At 45.8% G+C, this 16,455-nt stretch overlaps 1 protein-coding gene across 1 annotated transcript in view; it reads right to left on the bottom strand.

Moving 5' to 3' along the window:
• Positions 1-1,098: 1,098 nt before the first annotated feature.
• The window catches only part of LOC133356011 (transcription factor E2F4-like), a 31,913-nt gene continuing 16,556 nt past the window's right edge, over positions 1,099-16,455 (bottom strand). Inside the window, exons 5-10 of the mRNA XM_061573504.1 lie at positions 15,579-15,643; positions 13,253-13,454; positions 11,362-11,517; positions 8,974-9,012; positions 8,320-8,355; positions 1,099-6,654 (exon numbers count right to left, since the gene is read on the bottom strand). Of these exons, the coding sequence (XP_061429488.1) occupies positions 6,539-6,654; positions 8,320-8,355; positions 8,974-9,012; positions 11,362-11,517; positions 13,253-13,454; positions 15,579-15,643 (614 nt within the window). The 3' untranslated portion in view covers positions 1,099-6,538. The remainder of the gene's footprint in view (positions 6,655-8,319; positions 8,356-8,973; positions 9,013-11,361; positions 11,518-13,252; positions 13,455-15,578; positions 15,644-16,455) is intronic.

A 16,455-nucleotide genomic window follows, 5' to 3' on the forward strand; every position in this document is an offset into this window, starting at 1 on the left:
AATTCAGCACACTTTTGAAAACCTGGTTTAAATCGCATGGTGGCTGCCCGGATTTGAACCCAGGATTTCTCAGCGTTGTTGGGCTCGGTGCTCCGACCCCCTGCCGCCCCCGAAGCCATCCACAGCCACCGACACGTTTCACTTGTTGAATGAAGCATATCTTATTTTGTGTATTTGCTTTTTTCGCTGAGCACAGAATTCTAAATTTGAACACGATACATTGCAAAGCTTGCAAACCACACGCCGATCTTTTTTCACGAATTAATTATCTTTACAACTGTGCAGTTAAACGTTGAATCGGCCACTACTTTACGGCTCCAAAGAGGCCAGGTGAATGAAATCAGTATTCGTGGTGAATTGCAATGTATTTTGTGGACAATTCATAAGCATGAAATGATAAAAACTAGCAAAAACAATACCTTCTTGATAAATGTATTGATGGGTTTGTATATTGAGACTTTTCCGTCTATAGTAGAATAAGTTTAAGTGATGCTGCGTTCACCATGACCCCCAGTAAAGCGAACAGTTCTTTCGCAATGGACACAACACCAGAGACTGACACACAAAGCCAGTGAGTCAAGTTTACAAAGTGGCTGCATCACGACATCCAAATCCATGTATGAAAAATAATGTTTTACCCTTTCTGGCAATAAAACACAGAATAGAAAACTTTCGCAAGGAATCAAGTCTGCATTAACCACACGTGCTTGTGGTGAACATGCAAGCATGGTGTAGGCCCAATCAGCTTCAAAGCCAATATTATCAGACGATGTTAGCTTGCATGTTCACCAAAAGTATTTAGTGTTTGCACATCTTACCACCTCCTGTTTTATTGCCAGAAAGGGTCAAACCTATTGCTATTTTCCATAATATGATAGTGGCAAAATAAGTCCCATGGTATCCCAATCTATGTCAACACGGACGAGGCAGCTTTCATGTGTGCCTTCGCTTTACAATAAGATGCCTTGTACTACCGCGTATGATTTCAAGGTCGTGCAGATGATAGCGAGGATGGCGACTGGTAAAGCGATGTTTTGAGATTGACGGCTGTTGGGGAGGGTACCTTTATATTTGCGATGTGTGCACGGCAGTCTGGGATTAGCCGGAGTCACTTGCCACCGCTTGTCATTTCGGTGCGTGACGGATGTCAAACGACGGGCCAAAACGAGGCAATCGTTTTGACGCGACGATGGAAGTTTGACGCAAGAGCGGTCACAGTTCCAGCTTGGCCAATCAATTTTCCCGTGTGAAAGTGTACGTGATTTTACACCCATTTTTTTTATACTACAAGGACATGACTCGACTTACACATCCCATTTACTTGTATATACTTTTAGTGTAAGGACACAAAAGGTTGATCCATGTCCCAAAATGTAGTCCTGTTTTACAATACCGTGAAACAACATCCTGCGCCCTGCTGTTCTGCCAATTGTCATAACCCAAGCGGCCCACCACCCCCTCATCCTGGATAGATGAAGAAGCCACGGATTGGTATCGTTTACAAATTGTGCGAATTCGCTCATTGTGACGCCACGGAGGTGAGATGTTAACTGCCTCGCTAGGTATGCAGGAGGTCGTGGGTTCAATCCCGACCCAGACGCCAGCTGTATATTTGGCATTTGCGTGTTCTCCCCGTGCCCGCGTGGACTTTTCTCCAGGTCCTCCGGTTTTCCCCTCCACATTTAGAATCAACGTCACGCGTTTAGAGTATTCGGCTGCTGTACATTTCCATGTGACGAGCCGCTTCGTTGAGCTGTCATTTGTGGCCAGGTCGCTTCTGACAAAAGAGCTACAGAGCTCAGTGAAACTTGCCTGGCAAAATAAAATAGTTTAGTTTGTAGTTTACATTCAGCATCACCACATGGTTAGACACGTGTTCCCAATTGTCCGATTAATCTGTAAAATCTGAAAATAAGAACCTCCCTAGATAAAACATTTGAGTTAATTTTGGGGGGGGGATGGTAGTCTGGTTCATCCGAGCGTATGACAACGCAAACGTGAGACTTCACTATTTCAGCTTTTCCCCACCAAACAGTGATGTCGAGTTGCATCAGGTCACGTCACAATGTTTCCGATGGTTATTTAAAATCGTTACGCATTGCAAATGATACTAACATCTGCAAAACTCTGCACAGATGTGACATTGTAAAATAAAAAAATATCACGCATTTTGAAATTACGAGGACTCTTCGGTAGCACATGCTAAATTGTAAAAAATGAAAACGACCCCAAGTAACAATGTAGCCTCGATAATATTTCACTTAACGTTAAGCAATTGCTCAAAGTGAACTGGGAAGTGATGTTTAAAAAATAAAATTATCACGTATGTCCCGCTAATCGAAATAGCTCGATTTCATAAGCGACCAGGCTATCACAAATGGCTCTACAAAGTGGCTTGTCGTGTGGAAATTGATAGTAGCCAAAGTCTCTAAAACACGTGATGTTGATTCTAAATGTGGAGGGGAAAAGCCGGAGGACTCGGGGGAAAACCCACGCGACCACGGGGAGAGACACGCAGACTCCAAATATACAGCAGCGGGCGTCAGGGTCGGGATAGAATCCACGAGCTCCTTTATACCAGGCGAGGTAATTAACATCTCACCACCACGGCGATACGTTTCGTACGGATGGTGCACACCTTCACATTTAAAGCAGAAGGGACAACATTTGGTTGTAAAAAAGCTTACTTTGTGACGCGCTACAGAACCACACAGGGTCGCATTTGAAATGTAAACTTCAACAACAAAGTGGGGAGTCTGAGAAGCAGAGTTCCAAAGAAACACACTTACACATCACAGCATTCTTAATTCACAAAAGGAGTAAATTCACAGGTTTTATGTAGTTAACGTTTGTGCATGCTTGCGATACTCGCAAATAAACAAGCAGGGTATGTTGGTAACACCACTTTATAACGGTGTTTGGCTCAACGCAGCTCATCTGGTTAAGGGGTCCTCGCTCCACCCCCCACTACCGAGTTACACAACCGTTGTGTTGAATTGCCAAAGGTGTAATGTGGCGAATAGTTTATTTAACCGACAGTTTATTCAACGAGATCTGTTTAAGAAGTGGCATGCAACTGAGGCCAAAGTACCGCTCAATTTTGCAGCGGCCGCCAGCCGTAAAGGTTTGACGTCTCTAAACTTCCAAACTGTTTTTCATAATTCGAACAAGACGAGAACGAATGTTGTCAGAAATGCGGATGTGGCATTTCAGACTACGGCTCATGAAAAGAGACCAACGTTAATGCAAAGACAAGAACTGTTGTGTAAACGAATGTACAGAGCTGCAGCCACTGCACTGATACTTTATTTTATACAAGTTGCAAGATAAACAGACCCGGATCGAAAATGACTTCTTCAAGAAAGTATACTTATGAACGTTGGCAACTCTGTTTTCGATCTCTAACCACTCCTGTCCCGATGCAAATTATAAAAAATCTTTACAAACGTGACCCACGAGGGCCCATGAAAGGTGATATTTCTGCATCGACATCTGGATTCTGGTGAATTTCCAAAACAGTTTTAGAAGTATCCCACCCGCACCTCCGATTCCAACGGTTCGATACACACACGGTGACAAAGAAGTTCAACATACGTACAGCATCACACCTGTTGGCAAAATGATAATTAACCTGGTCCTCTCAATTTCTGCTAGAATATAACAGTCGGTAAATTGCCTGGCCTCTAAATTAGGTGAACCCAGTATGTGGAAAACTCCATGGACTAAAACTTGCTATGACGACTTAGCCGTCATATAATATGGACCTGCAAGCTTTTTGATTTTAATCGCTTTTGAGTGTGATATCGGTTCAAATGTGCGCACTACATTTGCAGCTTTGACAACAATCACTTGGTGAAATTTCAATGACACTGATGTGTGTGCTGTGATAGTTCACTGAGCCCGCTCCACCCGAGTCCATTCAAACACAGGTTTGAACACGGATGAACCAAGAAATTCACCAGGGGTTGCAGAGACAAGGGACCTGTGCTTTGCTTTGAAAAAAAACTCTGCAGGCTCATGTGGATTAATCAGGATGGATTAAACAAAGTCTGACAAAGAAATGTAATAAATAAGCTCGACCAAAGCAAGCTTTGGGTGCTTAACACAAACGTATCTTAGTAAAAAAACAACACACGCACGCGCGCGCGCACACACACACAGTAAAGTAAAAATAATCACCGCAATGAACCGCAAACAAAAAACATCATCACATAAAATGTCACAGTAAAAAAAATGTACAGAAAGTATAAAGGCATGGATAAAGTGTGGTACTAAATAATTGTACATTTCACCATTTTGCTACATTCCACTTGGCTCTGTTGTGGCACGACCAATGGAGTTGACCTCGTCACTGCCAGGGGAGTGGCTGTTGTTGCCATCCGAGACGACAAACACATCCGTTCAACTCGCAAAATAAGCAACAGGCATCCCCCCCCCCCCCCCCCACTGCACCGTATCAGTGGCAAACGTACGGTGCTTCGGTCTTCTTGCGATTCACCACTCGCACTTGAACGTTGAATCGCCGGTCAAATCAGCCACCATAAAAAAGACTTCCCGGTGCAAGCCACCTCTCTCGCTGGAAAGGCAACCAATTAACAACACCCTTGCCTGCTCTATCAGCTTTAGATTCCCTACTCTTTCCATTGTGAATATAAAAATAAAAAACGAAACTCACGTAATACAAACGCCCAACTTATAGATAGGCCAAGCAACCCAAGCAAATGTCACCACATTTCAAATGTCAACATTTCTGACCCAATATCGAACGTCCCTTATTATAACAGCTCTCTTTAAGGCATCTCACACCGAATACATTCCACCCAATTAAAGTACAGTCTACACATCCACTGGCAGGTGAAGCTTTGCTATAATTAATTCACGAAACAAAGAGATGAACATAATCATAATAAAATAGTCATATATATATGGGTCTTCCTCAGTCACGGTCCTTTGTTTTTAGAGGCAAGCAGCATATTGTCGGTTGAGATATTATTGACACTATCAAATGGGGCGTACTATCCCAACGTACAATTTAAATGGAATACAACAGCCCACGTAATAATCGCATTTGTCGACGTGTACAAAGACGGCAGTCCGAAGGCTTACTCTCTGCACGTTCCGTGGCCCTGTGGGATTCATGCTAAAAGTAATGAGCACGAAGAGTCCTGTGGATGGTGAAAATTATGTCAAAAATAAAAAGGCATGCCCTATGCATAGCTGTGGAAAAGCCAGTCTAATTAGAATAGTGATTTGCGTTTCCTCTTTCAAAACATCAGGTGAGCATGGAAGAGTAAGCCATATACCCATCATGTAGATTTGTTCTTTAGTCGCCTGCAGCGGAGGGCCCTTTTCGCCAGCAGCGTCATGAGCAAGCAAGTAATGAACGGGGCCTGTGCCTGTTGACTCGCTCTCAAACATTGATCTTGCCGAGTCACAAAACAAGGTGTCCGACAGAGGCAGAACCGCCCCCCCCCCCCCCCCCAACAATCAAACCGCTGGGCCAGTAGGAGGTCCCGGGGGAAAATAAGTGATCTCAAAACTTAGGACTGAGCAACTACAAGACATCTGAACAACACTTCTAACCACGCTCAACTCGGTTAACCTTTTTGTTGTATTAACGCAATAATCTCACAGATGCCCTGTACTTACCCCCCCCCCCCATATCCCTGCTGTGAAATATTTCTGCCGCTTATTTTTTTGCAACCGATGTCGACAAAATGTACAAACAAAAATATTCAACGACCAAAATACAGAGACCTCTAAGAACACAATTTCCCATAGTAAGCAGTAAATTAAGCATACTTTTTGTTGCCGTAATAAAATGTACATCAGTTTCCATGGTCTATTCAATGCCATGAATAGTCCCATCCACAATAAGGGCACACAATGTTAAATCTCATCACAATGATGCGAAAACATTTCCAATTCCCGGTTCCTACTTTTAATGTGGTTCCAAATTTAAGCCTGCAATGTTTATAGCAAGGTTACATCACACCAACATGACAAAAATTAAGAAAACATCGGGACTGACCGTTTCCTTCTGTTTCAATTTGGCACGTGAAAGTCGAGCTCAAACATCTGGCCACACTGTTCACTCATAGGTGACTTTACAGTTTATTTGATCTACGATTCTTGGAGACCAACAAAATCCAGTCTCTAAGAACTGTCTGAAAATCCGTACCCTGTAAAGAAAACCTTTGGAACTGGCAATTCCATGCCATGTTTTAAGGCCTCTGCAACAAGTGAAACCTCTTTTCATTCTGAAAAATGGGACTTAGAAATCATAACATAATGTGTGGACCGAGACCGTTTAGGGCAGTAGGAAGGGCAGTAGTCTTGGTAAAGGCACTTCGATCAAAAACATTTTGGCAGGACTGAGAATCTGTTCCGAGTCTCTCAATGTCACCGTTTTATTTCGCTCAGTCCATCCTGTCTCACGCTTTGAAGAGGAGAGAAGGGTGGGAAGAGCGTACGCACGTGGAAATCAGGATCGAGGTGCGCCTTGGGAAAACCTTCAAACGGCCGACGGCACTGAGCGTCAGATTCCCAGGATCGGCACGTCAAAGAGGTCACAAACGCCCTCAGTCTCGTCCAGGTTGAAGTAGTAGTCGTGGTCCGCAGGAGGGGGAGACAATCGGAGCAGTGGCGTGAACACTGCGCGCGGTAGAGTGACCAAAGGGGAGCGGGGGCACGCACGCACACGGGGTGTTAGAGTTTACATCAGAGGTCACAAACGGGTTTTGATTCCTTACCCGTACCCGGCCGCACCAGGGTCGCAAATGGGTACCCGTACCCGGCCGGGTACGGGTAGCCGTTCCCTACCCGGACCCTACCCGAAATGAGTGACAAACGGTGACTCACCAGTGACTCACGGCCTACCCGTACCCGGCCGCACCAGGGTCGCAAACGGCTACCCGTACCCGGCCGGGTACGGGTAGCCGGGTATCGGGTAGGGTACGGGTATCGGGTACCCGGTTGCGACCTCTGGTTTACATGTGAACACCGGGGCACGTGTGTGCGAGTGTGGGGAGTGGTAGTGTAGCGGTTAGGGCGCTGTGCTACGAACCCGGCCGCCCGAGTTCGATTCCTGCTCACGGTCAACACCAGTGACGATTATCTGAACCGTTAATGTTGTAAACAAAGGCGGCCGGGCGTCGTGCTGGCCACCCATCCCCGCATGTGCCGTGCCAGCATTCATAGGTGCTCGCTAACAACACTTGCCCCAACAGACTGTTAAGGCTACACGGGGGATCTTTGTTGTTTGTGTGTGCGTGTAAAGCACGGCAAGTTTAGTGGGGTAGCACAAACTCCACTTATCCTCGCAGCAGCGGCTTTTGGCCAACCATCAAACAAAGACGGGGCCACAGCAGTGTGGCAGTGTGCTGTCAGATGCGCTTCTGTGGCCGTCTGAAGTGCTCTTTCCTTCCGATATTAGGAAGCCACTGGAGCTGTGAACTTTTAAAATCTAGATTGAAAACTCATTTCTTTAGAACTGATTTTTGTGTTTAAATTTGTTGTCCTTCCCCCGCAGCACCTCTGATTAGCACGGTTGGCTACGTACGGTGCAAAAGAAGTTCAAAATACATACATTGTGCTTGCTGGCTGTATGGTGGGGTACCGCGCACAGATTGTTATGCGTCATCACCCAGGCAAAGATTTACACCGTGAGAGTCACGGAATAAGTAAAAGTAGTAAAAAAATATATATATCTAGAAAGGGCATGCAATTTTATGCCTGGTTATATAACGAGACAATTTCATAAATGTCCTTGCTCAGAAAATGTCCTTTAGTCTCGAGATAAATAGTCACTTACAACGTGAAGAATATCTATTAATCGAAATGCAGCATCACTTATTTACCCGTACACTTGTAAAGAGGATCTTAATTTGGGATATATTAAATGTGAAAAGGAAACTGGGCATAATTCAGAGAAACTACACGAGCAATGGCGCAACACTAAAATACATCTGCAGAGATTAATGGTAGACAAACCCATTTTGCTGCACTGCCATCTGCTGTCCACCACGTCAACCTACACAGGCTAGGTGATATCTTTGCAAGACTCACTAAGGCCACCTCTCGCAAAGGATGGATCACAGGTGTGGGCCGCCAACCATCCGCACTAGGAAAACGATTCTAGTTTAAGTCGTTCATGACCCATGTACGCCCATCGACAAAACTCAAATGCCGTGTTAACACTCGGTCACTTTTCACAGTCGTTTTCTCAATTACGCTCGAGGCAAGGAGAGAATCCTTGCAGTGTTTGCATTCGTGTGATTCCTGAATGGCAAAGGGGTGGAGTGATGACGACAAACTCACCGTCCGAATACATGAGCTCATCAATGAAATCTCCCGCTGTAAAAAAAAGCAACAATGGCAGAATTACTTTGGATCAACGTACAAACATAAGTTACGGGTACAACAAGGTCTGCCACCAATACACGTTCGGACTATTGAAGTTGGAACTTTCGAAGAAAAGCTAAGTAACACATTCCTGCGGAGGGAGCTGGTAGGAACGTTGGGTTGCTCGGTCAATGGCCAGGGTCAACGGCGGCGTGGTGTATTCCCGCAAATATGGCCGACTGAGGGCGGGCACAAGCCGGCGTGAGTAGGTTAAACGTTGAGTTTTATAAGGGCACCACGGGGTGACCAGCCCCTCCCCTCCCCACCCAGCCCCACCACCCACCCAACCCCACCCTGCCCCTCCCCACCCAGCCCCTCCTCACCCTCCCCTTCCTACCCAGCCTCACCCTCCCCACCCAGCCCCTCCCAACCCAGCCCCTCCTTCCCCACCCAGCCCCTCCCTGCACGACGGACACAATAATCCCCTGTGGGCTGGTGTAACCAGGAGGTTCCTACCAGTATTATTTATAGTTTTACAGATCACACATACCACTCAGCAATGCTGTGCAACAACTGATGGAAGCAACGATGTTTAATGTGCACGCAAGTGAAAAGGATTGAAGAGTATACCTTTTGACGGCTCGAATATATCTTTAGGCAGCTGCAGACCTGAAAGTTAAAATGAAAGCCATTAATAGGTATCCTTCATGCACTACGGACTTTGCGTGCTTATAACATAAATCCATAATCCTCCGAAAAGATTGCACCTTGTAACATTTTTTGATTATTCTGATATCGAATCTACTCGTGATTAGACTTCCAGATGATAAATCACATGTTATATTAATTTTGAATCAAATCACGTGGATATCTGTTTTGTATCCGCACAATTTTAGTGCTGAAATAATTGCAAATAAATATTACAACAGTATACATGTAAGAATTTACTTTAAAACTGCATTTAAATCGTTAATATTTAACATGTGCGCGCATGTATAACTTGGTTTTGTATCTCATAATAGTCGATCTCAAACCACGTGAAACAAAATCATCAACTGGCCGAGCGTTAGATGTCATTTAATCTCAATTCAAGAAAAAGTAAAAAAAAATCGGTACACTATTTACCCATTTCGAAAAATACTGGCACGTTCACACAGTCCCATTGTGCAGCTCCGCACAGTCATTGAAGTATGACAACGGCAAGAGTTGGCCACAGACAATGGCTCAGAGAGACCTCGAAATGGCCACAATTAGAATTATATTTTCTAGAACATTTCATTTAATGCAGATAAAAATATCGTAAAACCCAATAAGTACTGTTCAACACGGAGGCTTTCACGACCACTATTATCCAGAGCTTTTTTTGGGTGAGATCGTGTAAATATAAATGTGTCGTTAAAACCACCACCGCCCGACACAGCCGAATAGTAAGGTTGTCACGTAAAAAATTAATTGGCGTGTACTGTTTATGTGACTAACCATATTAATTGGCTGTGCCGGGTGGTGGCGGGTTTAACGAAACATTTAAATTTACACGATCTAACCCAAAAAAAAAACTATTATGCCCAATAAGTATTCTTGCTTAATTTCGGAGAACCTACACGAAAGATCCGTCCCCGTGTGTTTCCACAGCCAAGGGTCGCCTTTTACTCATTCACACTGTCCATATGTACGACACAAACGTTGAATTCTGCCTTTTTTACATTATTTTTCTTTAAAAGCCCTCTTTTGAAAAGGCGCACAACAACAGAAATGCTGGCCCGTCGCTCGTCCACGGTGGCACGAAAACGTGAAAAAGAAGTGCCAACTTATGAAATGGAGAATGTGCTGCCAACGTGCATCATTGTGCACTACCAACACTGGAGCCACTCATACCGTGCCAAGGGCATACAATGGCACCCCCCCCCCCCCCCCCCCGATTGGCGACGGGTTGTTTTAGAGATGCAAAACCTTTATTCCCCGTCGAGGTCCATCATGCGTTCTAAAAAGAGTTACCCCCGTGTAGCTGGCGTGCACGCCTAAACCTCCATCCATCTCTGTTGCCTAACACTGTCTGCCCGTTGTGTTCTCTTGAACACCACCCTCTGTGTACACGGGTCACTAACGGTGGAGTTCGTTTATATAAAACGCATTGTTGAATAACACAACGTGTGCGCGAAGATGCATGGGGAAAACGTGCATTTTGCATCGGAAATCAAAACTAACGTCTTTATTTTACGTGCTCGTTGAAGCTGCAACTCGAATATCAGAAGGTAATGAAAATGACAAAGAGTTAAAGGATACATTATATTTGAAGTTATATAACTTGGATGGAGTTTATAAAAACCTGGGCCGTATCAGGTGATGTTTCAGTTGTCTAATGTCGCACCTCTGATTAGCGCAATTGGCTACGTACGGTGCGCGAAAGACGTTCAACATGCATCCATGAACGATAATGTAAATTACGTAAATTGACGCATGTTTGAATTTTTAAGTTCACTCACACCTATGCTGTCTTCAGGTCAAAGCAACAAAAATGTGCCAAACTCGTGTTCAAATATATGCATGAAACAGAACTGTCCGCATTCCAACTGCGTCCACACCACCGAATTAAGTCGATGATTAAATAATCCGCAACAAAGCCTCATCAGAAGCTAACAATGTCTGCGCTTGCAAAGTGATTGGATGGGTGACCACAACACACAAATGGATTGTCATATGGCTTACGGGGCTAAGTGGTCGGGATACAATCGGGTCGTGTGGCAAAGTCCATTGCTGTACTCTGATCCTCGGCTCCCACGTTCACGTGTGAAAGTGTGGCCATATGACCACCACAAAACACAAAGGCCTGGGGAGAGGCCCTCATCTCAAACAGCGGATTGTACCCAACGACACCGACGACGAACATGCTGCACAACTCGAGTCCTTTCAGGCAGCGACGGCAGCCCCAGTGCGTGCGGCGAGACGGGGGGCGGGGAGGAAAACGTGGATGAGCTTTTTTGGAAAATCCTCTCGTGACGGAAACGTGACGGCCCTCACCTTCCACCGTCTGCGCCTTGATGGGCTCCAGCGCCAGGTGCAGGGGTTGCGGCTTGCCTTGCGCTTCTCCAGAGAGGGCATGACTCTCCGGACTCTGGGTGCACATTGCCTGCCCCCTCATCGGCGACGGGGGGTCGCTCAGCGTCAGGCTCCCTGCTGCAGCAACAACAAAAACGCACAACACACACAACGCGCACGCTTCAATGCAAACGTCTCGTATGTCATAATCGGTGGCGTGGTAACAACATCGGCTCGGGGCGTGTGCGGAAATCGGTTAGGTGGGGCCCAATATTTTATTTGTCTCGATATACAACAGGGTGCTTAAAAATTAGTAACAACTGCCTGATTACTAATCTAGTATATAATTACAATAATCCCCCCCCACGCCACCTCAAATCGTTGCACCTGATGAGTTAATGATGACATCACCCTGCTGCTGTTTTATATAAGAACGGGAGCCAGAGCAGAGCCTCACCATTCTGGCGAATTGCCCGATGATGCTGGATGCAATTACCAGCGAAATGTCGTACTAAAAAATTGAAAATGTTGTGGTTTCACGCTTCAACACACCGGTGGGCTAAAGCAGTGAACTATTTGTCTTTTATCAACATGACACTTTTTTACTGATTGGCCGTGTCGGGTGGTGGAGGGTTACGACACATCTATAAATAACGCGATCTAAACCCAAAAACGTTGATTATGAATAATATTGGTCGCGAAAGCCTACGTGTTAAACTGCTTAAAAATGTTTTTAACACTTCTGAGAATTTGCAACACCACGTTAAATGTGCCTCCGGGCTCTGGAGACCACCTGGAGAAGATTCGAGGCACGTGTTGACGATGATGGCGAATAAGTGGAGACTCTCTTACCTTTTGAAGCGATTAACATACACTTATTATCATGTTACATACTTCCATTAAAAACGATAGTCCCATATAAGTGTTAACATTTTCTTGAAGCACTCTGTATAATAACCTAGAGGCTATTGTATATCGTGGCCTCTTCTTGCCTAATCAGATGATCGTTAAGCTCAAGGCCTTGAACGTTATACAATAAACTACTATACAGGACACATTGGGCTCTATGGAGGGCCCGTTTTAAAGTGGTTAGTCGTTAAGAGGGGTGGTCGTTAAGAGGGGTTGTATTGTACGTTTTATTGAGGATGTCAGGCAGAGTGTTCACAACTTACGGTCGTACTCAAGTGTGTGAGAACGCGCTCCGCGTGTATATAAAAAAGTGATCACTTGAATGGAGGGTGAAAGTGTCATCCCGCATAATAATTAAAATGTATAATGGCCATTCAAATCTAGTATTCCAATGCGCAATGCATGAAAAGCAGGAAACAAAAACAGGACCAGGGGCAGGCAACCGACCGATACTCAAGAGGGAAGGCCACTTTTAAAGAGGTGGATTTTGAAAGCAGACTCAAATATATCAACCAACTCAGATTTCCCGATGTCAATTGACAAGGCGTTCCATACGCTCGTTTCCTCGAAATATCACTTATGTAAGAATAGTGTTTGTGCCAAGATGGAACCCTGCTCATGAACTACAGTATGTGGAGGACAAACGCACGTCGGAAAGCGTCCCGAAAAATCCATCCGCACACGCGCATGCTTTTTCTTCCTTGCGTTTGTTTGTCGTGCACGTATGTACGTATGTAATGTTGCGTAGCCGACCGTGCTAATCGGAGGTGCGGCGGTGGGGGGACAATTAGTCCTCCTGCGAGGCCGACACGCAGCAGTCGTCCCTGGCCGCAAGATCCTCAGCGTGTGCCTCGTCGCCCGGACGCCCCAAGAGCGAGAGAGCCGCCCCCCACACACACAAAATCCACGCGAGGCCGCACGACCGACGAGGCCGCACGATCGGCGAGCCCGCACGTCCGCTCACCGAGAAGTCCGTCTGTCGGCATGGGAGGGTTGGGCCGCTGAGGGAGGGGCGGGAGGTGCCGCGTGGGTTGCACCATGTCGTCCGGGGGAGGCACGGGAACCACCACCGGGCTGCACGACGACTCCTTGTTGACCAGCAGAACGTTGATCGGTCCAGACTGGCTCTTCAGGTGGATCTGGTACTTTCTGTTGCCATTAGAGCTCTGCAACAACAAAGGGCACGGACACGAAACGAGAGACGAGCATCCCAAAGAGTTTCACCTCCAATGCAATCTCATCGGTTATCTTGGGTGCGATGTGAGGGAGGGGGTGGAAATAGTGGTGCAGTTGTTGTATGTTGAACCGTACGTAGCCAACCGTGCCCATCGGAGGTGTGGGGGGAAGAACAAACTAAACACAAAAAGCAGTTCTAAAGAAATGAGTTTTCAATCTACATTTAAAAAGTACGAAGCTCCAGTGGCTTCCGAACATCGGAAGAGCATTCCAGACGGCTGCAGAAGCGCATCTGAAAGCGCGCGATGGGGTGACCCCTCTCTGTTTGGTGGCCAGCCAAAAGCCGCCGCTGCGAGGATGACCGGATTTCACGTGATGGTGGTTTATGCCCCTTGACGAGGTCAGCACGGTGTTGTGGTTCACTTGTGCAAAGCACTTTGCTGTGTAATGAGTGCGACCTTCTTATGTACTCGTTCGGCAAACTGAAGCCCCAGTGCCGCTCGGCGAACACAAGAGGGACACGGTCGGATCTCGCTGTTGGCACGCTGCACTCACACACTTCACGTGTCCGCTGCCGACCTCTGAACCCAGAGTTGACCGTGGGATGGGCTGCACATTCAAGTTTGTCACTGGGACTTTACGTGAGAAAATCCTAAAATTTTCCATCGCTTCAAAACGTGTATAGTACCCTCGAGGTGGATTGCAACTTACAACTTGCTGAAAGATTTAAATTCAGTTTTATATTAACGACCTCGTTAAACCCATAGAAATGTATTCTTTTACAATGAGAAGACAGCCAGTAATGAAGCCATACACAGGAGTCAAAGATTGTGACACAGTGCCACCTAGGGGCACCACTAACTAAAACAATGGACACTGGCGATGGTACTAAAGACGCTACGTGAAATGCCTTTTGTGATGCAATATATTTGTAAAGTATTTGTGTGTACAACACAAACATGTAGTTACACGAACACGTAAAAAAACTGTACGTGCAAACATGTCTAGATGATTGCATGCCAGCTTAAAGCATAAATGTATTATAGTTTGTCTAAAGCAGATTGCAGACAGGGAAAATGTGAATATTCATGAATGTGTTGAGTTAACTTTAACTGAATTAAAACTGTAAAATGCAATGCTACCTTATTACCAGGAAATTACCCAATTAGGTTTGCGAACAATTTTGAAATTGTAACCGTGCCAGCGACACACACGGCCTACTTGATTATAATTATTTCTCAGGATCTTTCAAGATCCACTGGAAATAAGCACGATGGCGAGTATTTGTTGGTAAAATACACCCGAAGCATTAACCCTTTCCTGTGCCGAGACGTCTGCAAGTTGCAGGGTGGGTGTCCCGTTCACCGCTGAATCTCGGAACGCGCAAGCGGGTTAGCGTTAATTTTCTTGAGGCATAGTAGCGCCGCTGTTTTTAAAAGACATTGTACTCGCACCGTAGAGAACCGTAGCGACACGACCGCCACACTCTATATGGTAGCCGGCACCAAACTGTTCCACACCGCCCTCCCGCGTGGCCTTGTGAGAGCCTCGGTACCGATGAAGTTATTTTCGTTTTTCTTCCGATTCCGTACAAGTACGTCATCGTCTACGCCTCTATACAAGGAACGAAACAGGTGGACTTCTCCACAAATCTGGCTGTCGCCTGATGAAGCTGGTTGTAATTACTGGCGAAACGTTGTACTCAAAGATTGTAAATGTTGTGGCTTGGCTCTCCAACACACCGGCGTGCTGTACTAGTGACAAATTGGCCACATTCTGTTTACGTGACAACCCTTACTAGTTGGCTGTGTCGGGTGATGGTGGGTTTTAACGACACATTTAAATATTTATACGCGATCTAACCCAAAAAAAACCTCTATTATGGATGATGTATGTGTACGTCATCGGAACGGAATCGCAAGAAAAACTGACCATGTGAACGAACGTACGCGTACGTCATCGGAACGGGGTAGGGTTAACCAGGGCGGCCGCTGGGTACAAACTGAGAACTTCTGCAACATCAACGCGCTATCGCCCCGACCATGGCATCGCCTCCGACGTCAGCGCCCAGACCGAGTTTGTTTTGTCAGACAGTGGAGAACGCTTTTCCTTACCGACTCGGGGACCGGAACTTCCAGGTGGGTCCCAGCAGGAGCTTTGATCACCAGCAGCGTGTCACCTAAACGAAGAACAACACGTTTCTCATGGCGTTCGAGTCACAGTCAATCACACCTGAGATGCACCCCACGTCGGGAGCTCACAAGTGACGCCATCACCATCTATCCCTCTATTTAAGGAACAAAACAGGAGGCTTTCTCCGCAAATCTGGCTGTCGCCAGACGATGCTCGTTGTAATTACTGGCGAAACGTCGTACTCAAGATTGTGAATGTTGTGTACTCTCCAACGCGCCGTTGTGCTGTACTGGTAACGAATTAGCATGTTCGGTTTGCGTGACAAACCTTACGAACTGGTTGTGTCGGGTGGTGGCGGGTTTAACGACACATTTACACGATCTGACCCAAAAAAAACTGTATTATGGATATTGGTCGCGAAAATCCACGTGATTAAAATGCACCTTATTATTTGCAAGCATCGCAAATACATGGCGATCTATTTCTAGGTAATGCTAGGTAGGACTTGCTGACGCGCCCTGACTTGAAACCTGTGAAATAGAGCTTCATAGTTTATCGGATTCCTACGGTCTTAATAAAGATTCAGATTCCGATAGTAGAGAGAAAACAACATTATTTCACGGCCTCTACATGTCTCCATCTAATCTAAATAAACTGATTCAAATAAACGCGCTCTCTCCTTTGTAAGACTCGGAGCCATTGCTTTAACACAGGGTCAATGACCTCTTGAAAATAAAACAAGAGGGGAAATCTTGATTTGAAGCTTTCGTGACTGCAGGAATTTATACTCTTTGGTTCTTTCTGTAAAGTCACGTGGGTATAGAATAAAACCGTCTGCCTCAGCAGCAGGCCATGCTT

The sequence above is a fragment of the Lethenteron reissneri genome, chromosome 52 (assembly GCF_015708825.2).
Source record: "Lethenteron reissneri isolate LAM-NWPU_2019-01 chromosome 52, ASM1570882v1, whole genome shotgun sequence".
In the NCBI taxonomy this organism is placed as follows: Eukaryota; Metazoa; Chordata; class Hyperoartia; order Petromyzontiformes; family Petromyzontidae; genus Lethenteron; species Lethenteron reissneri.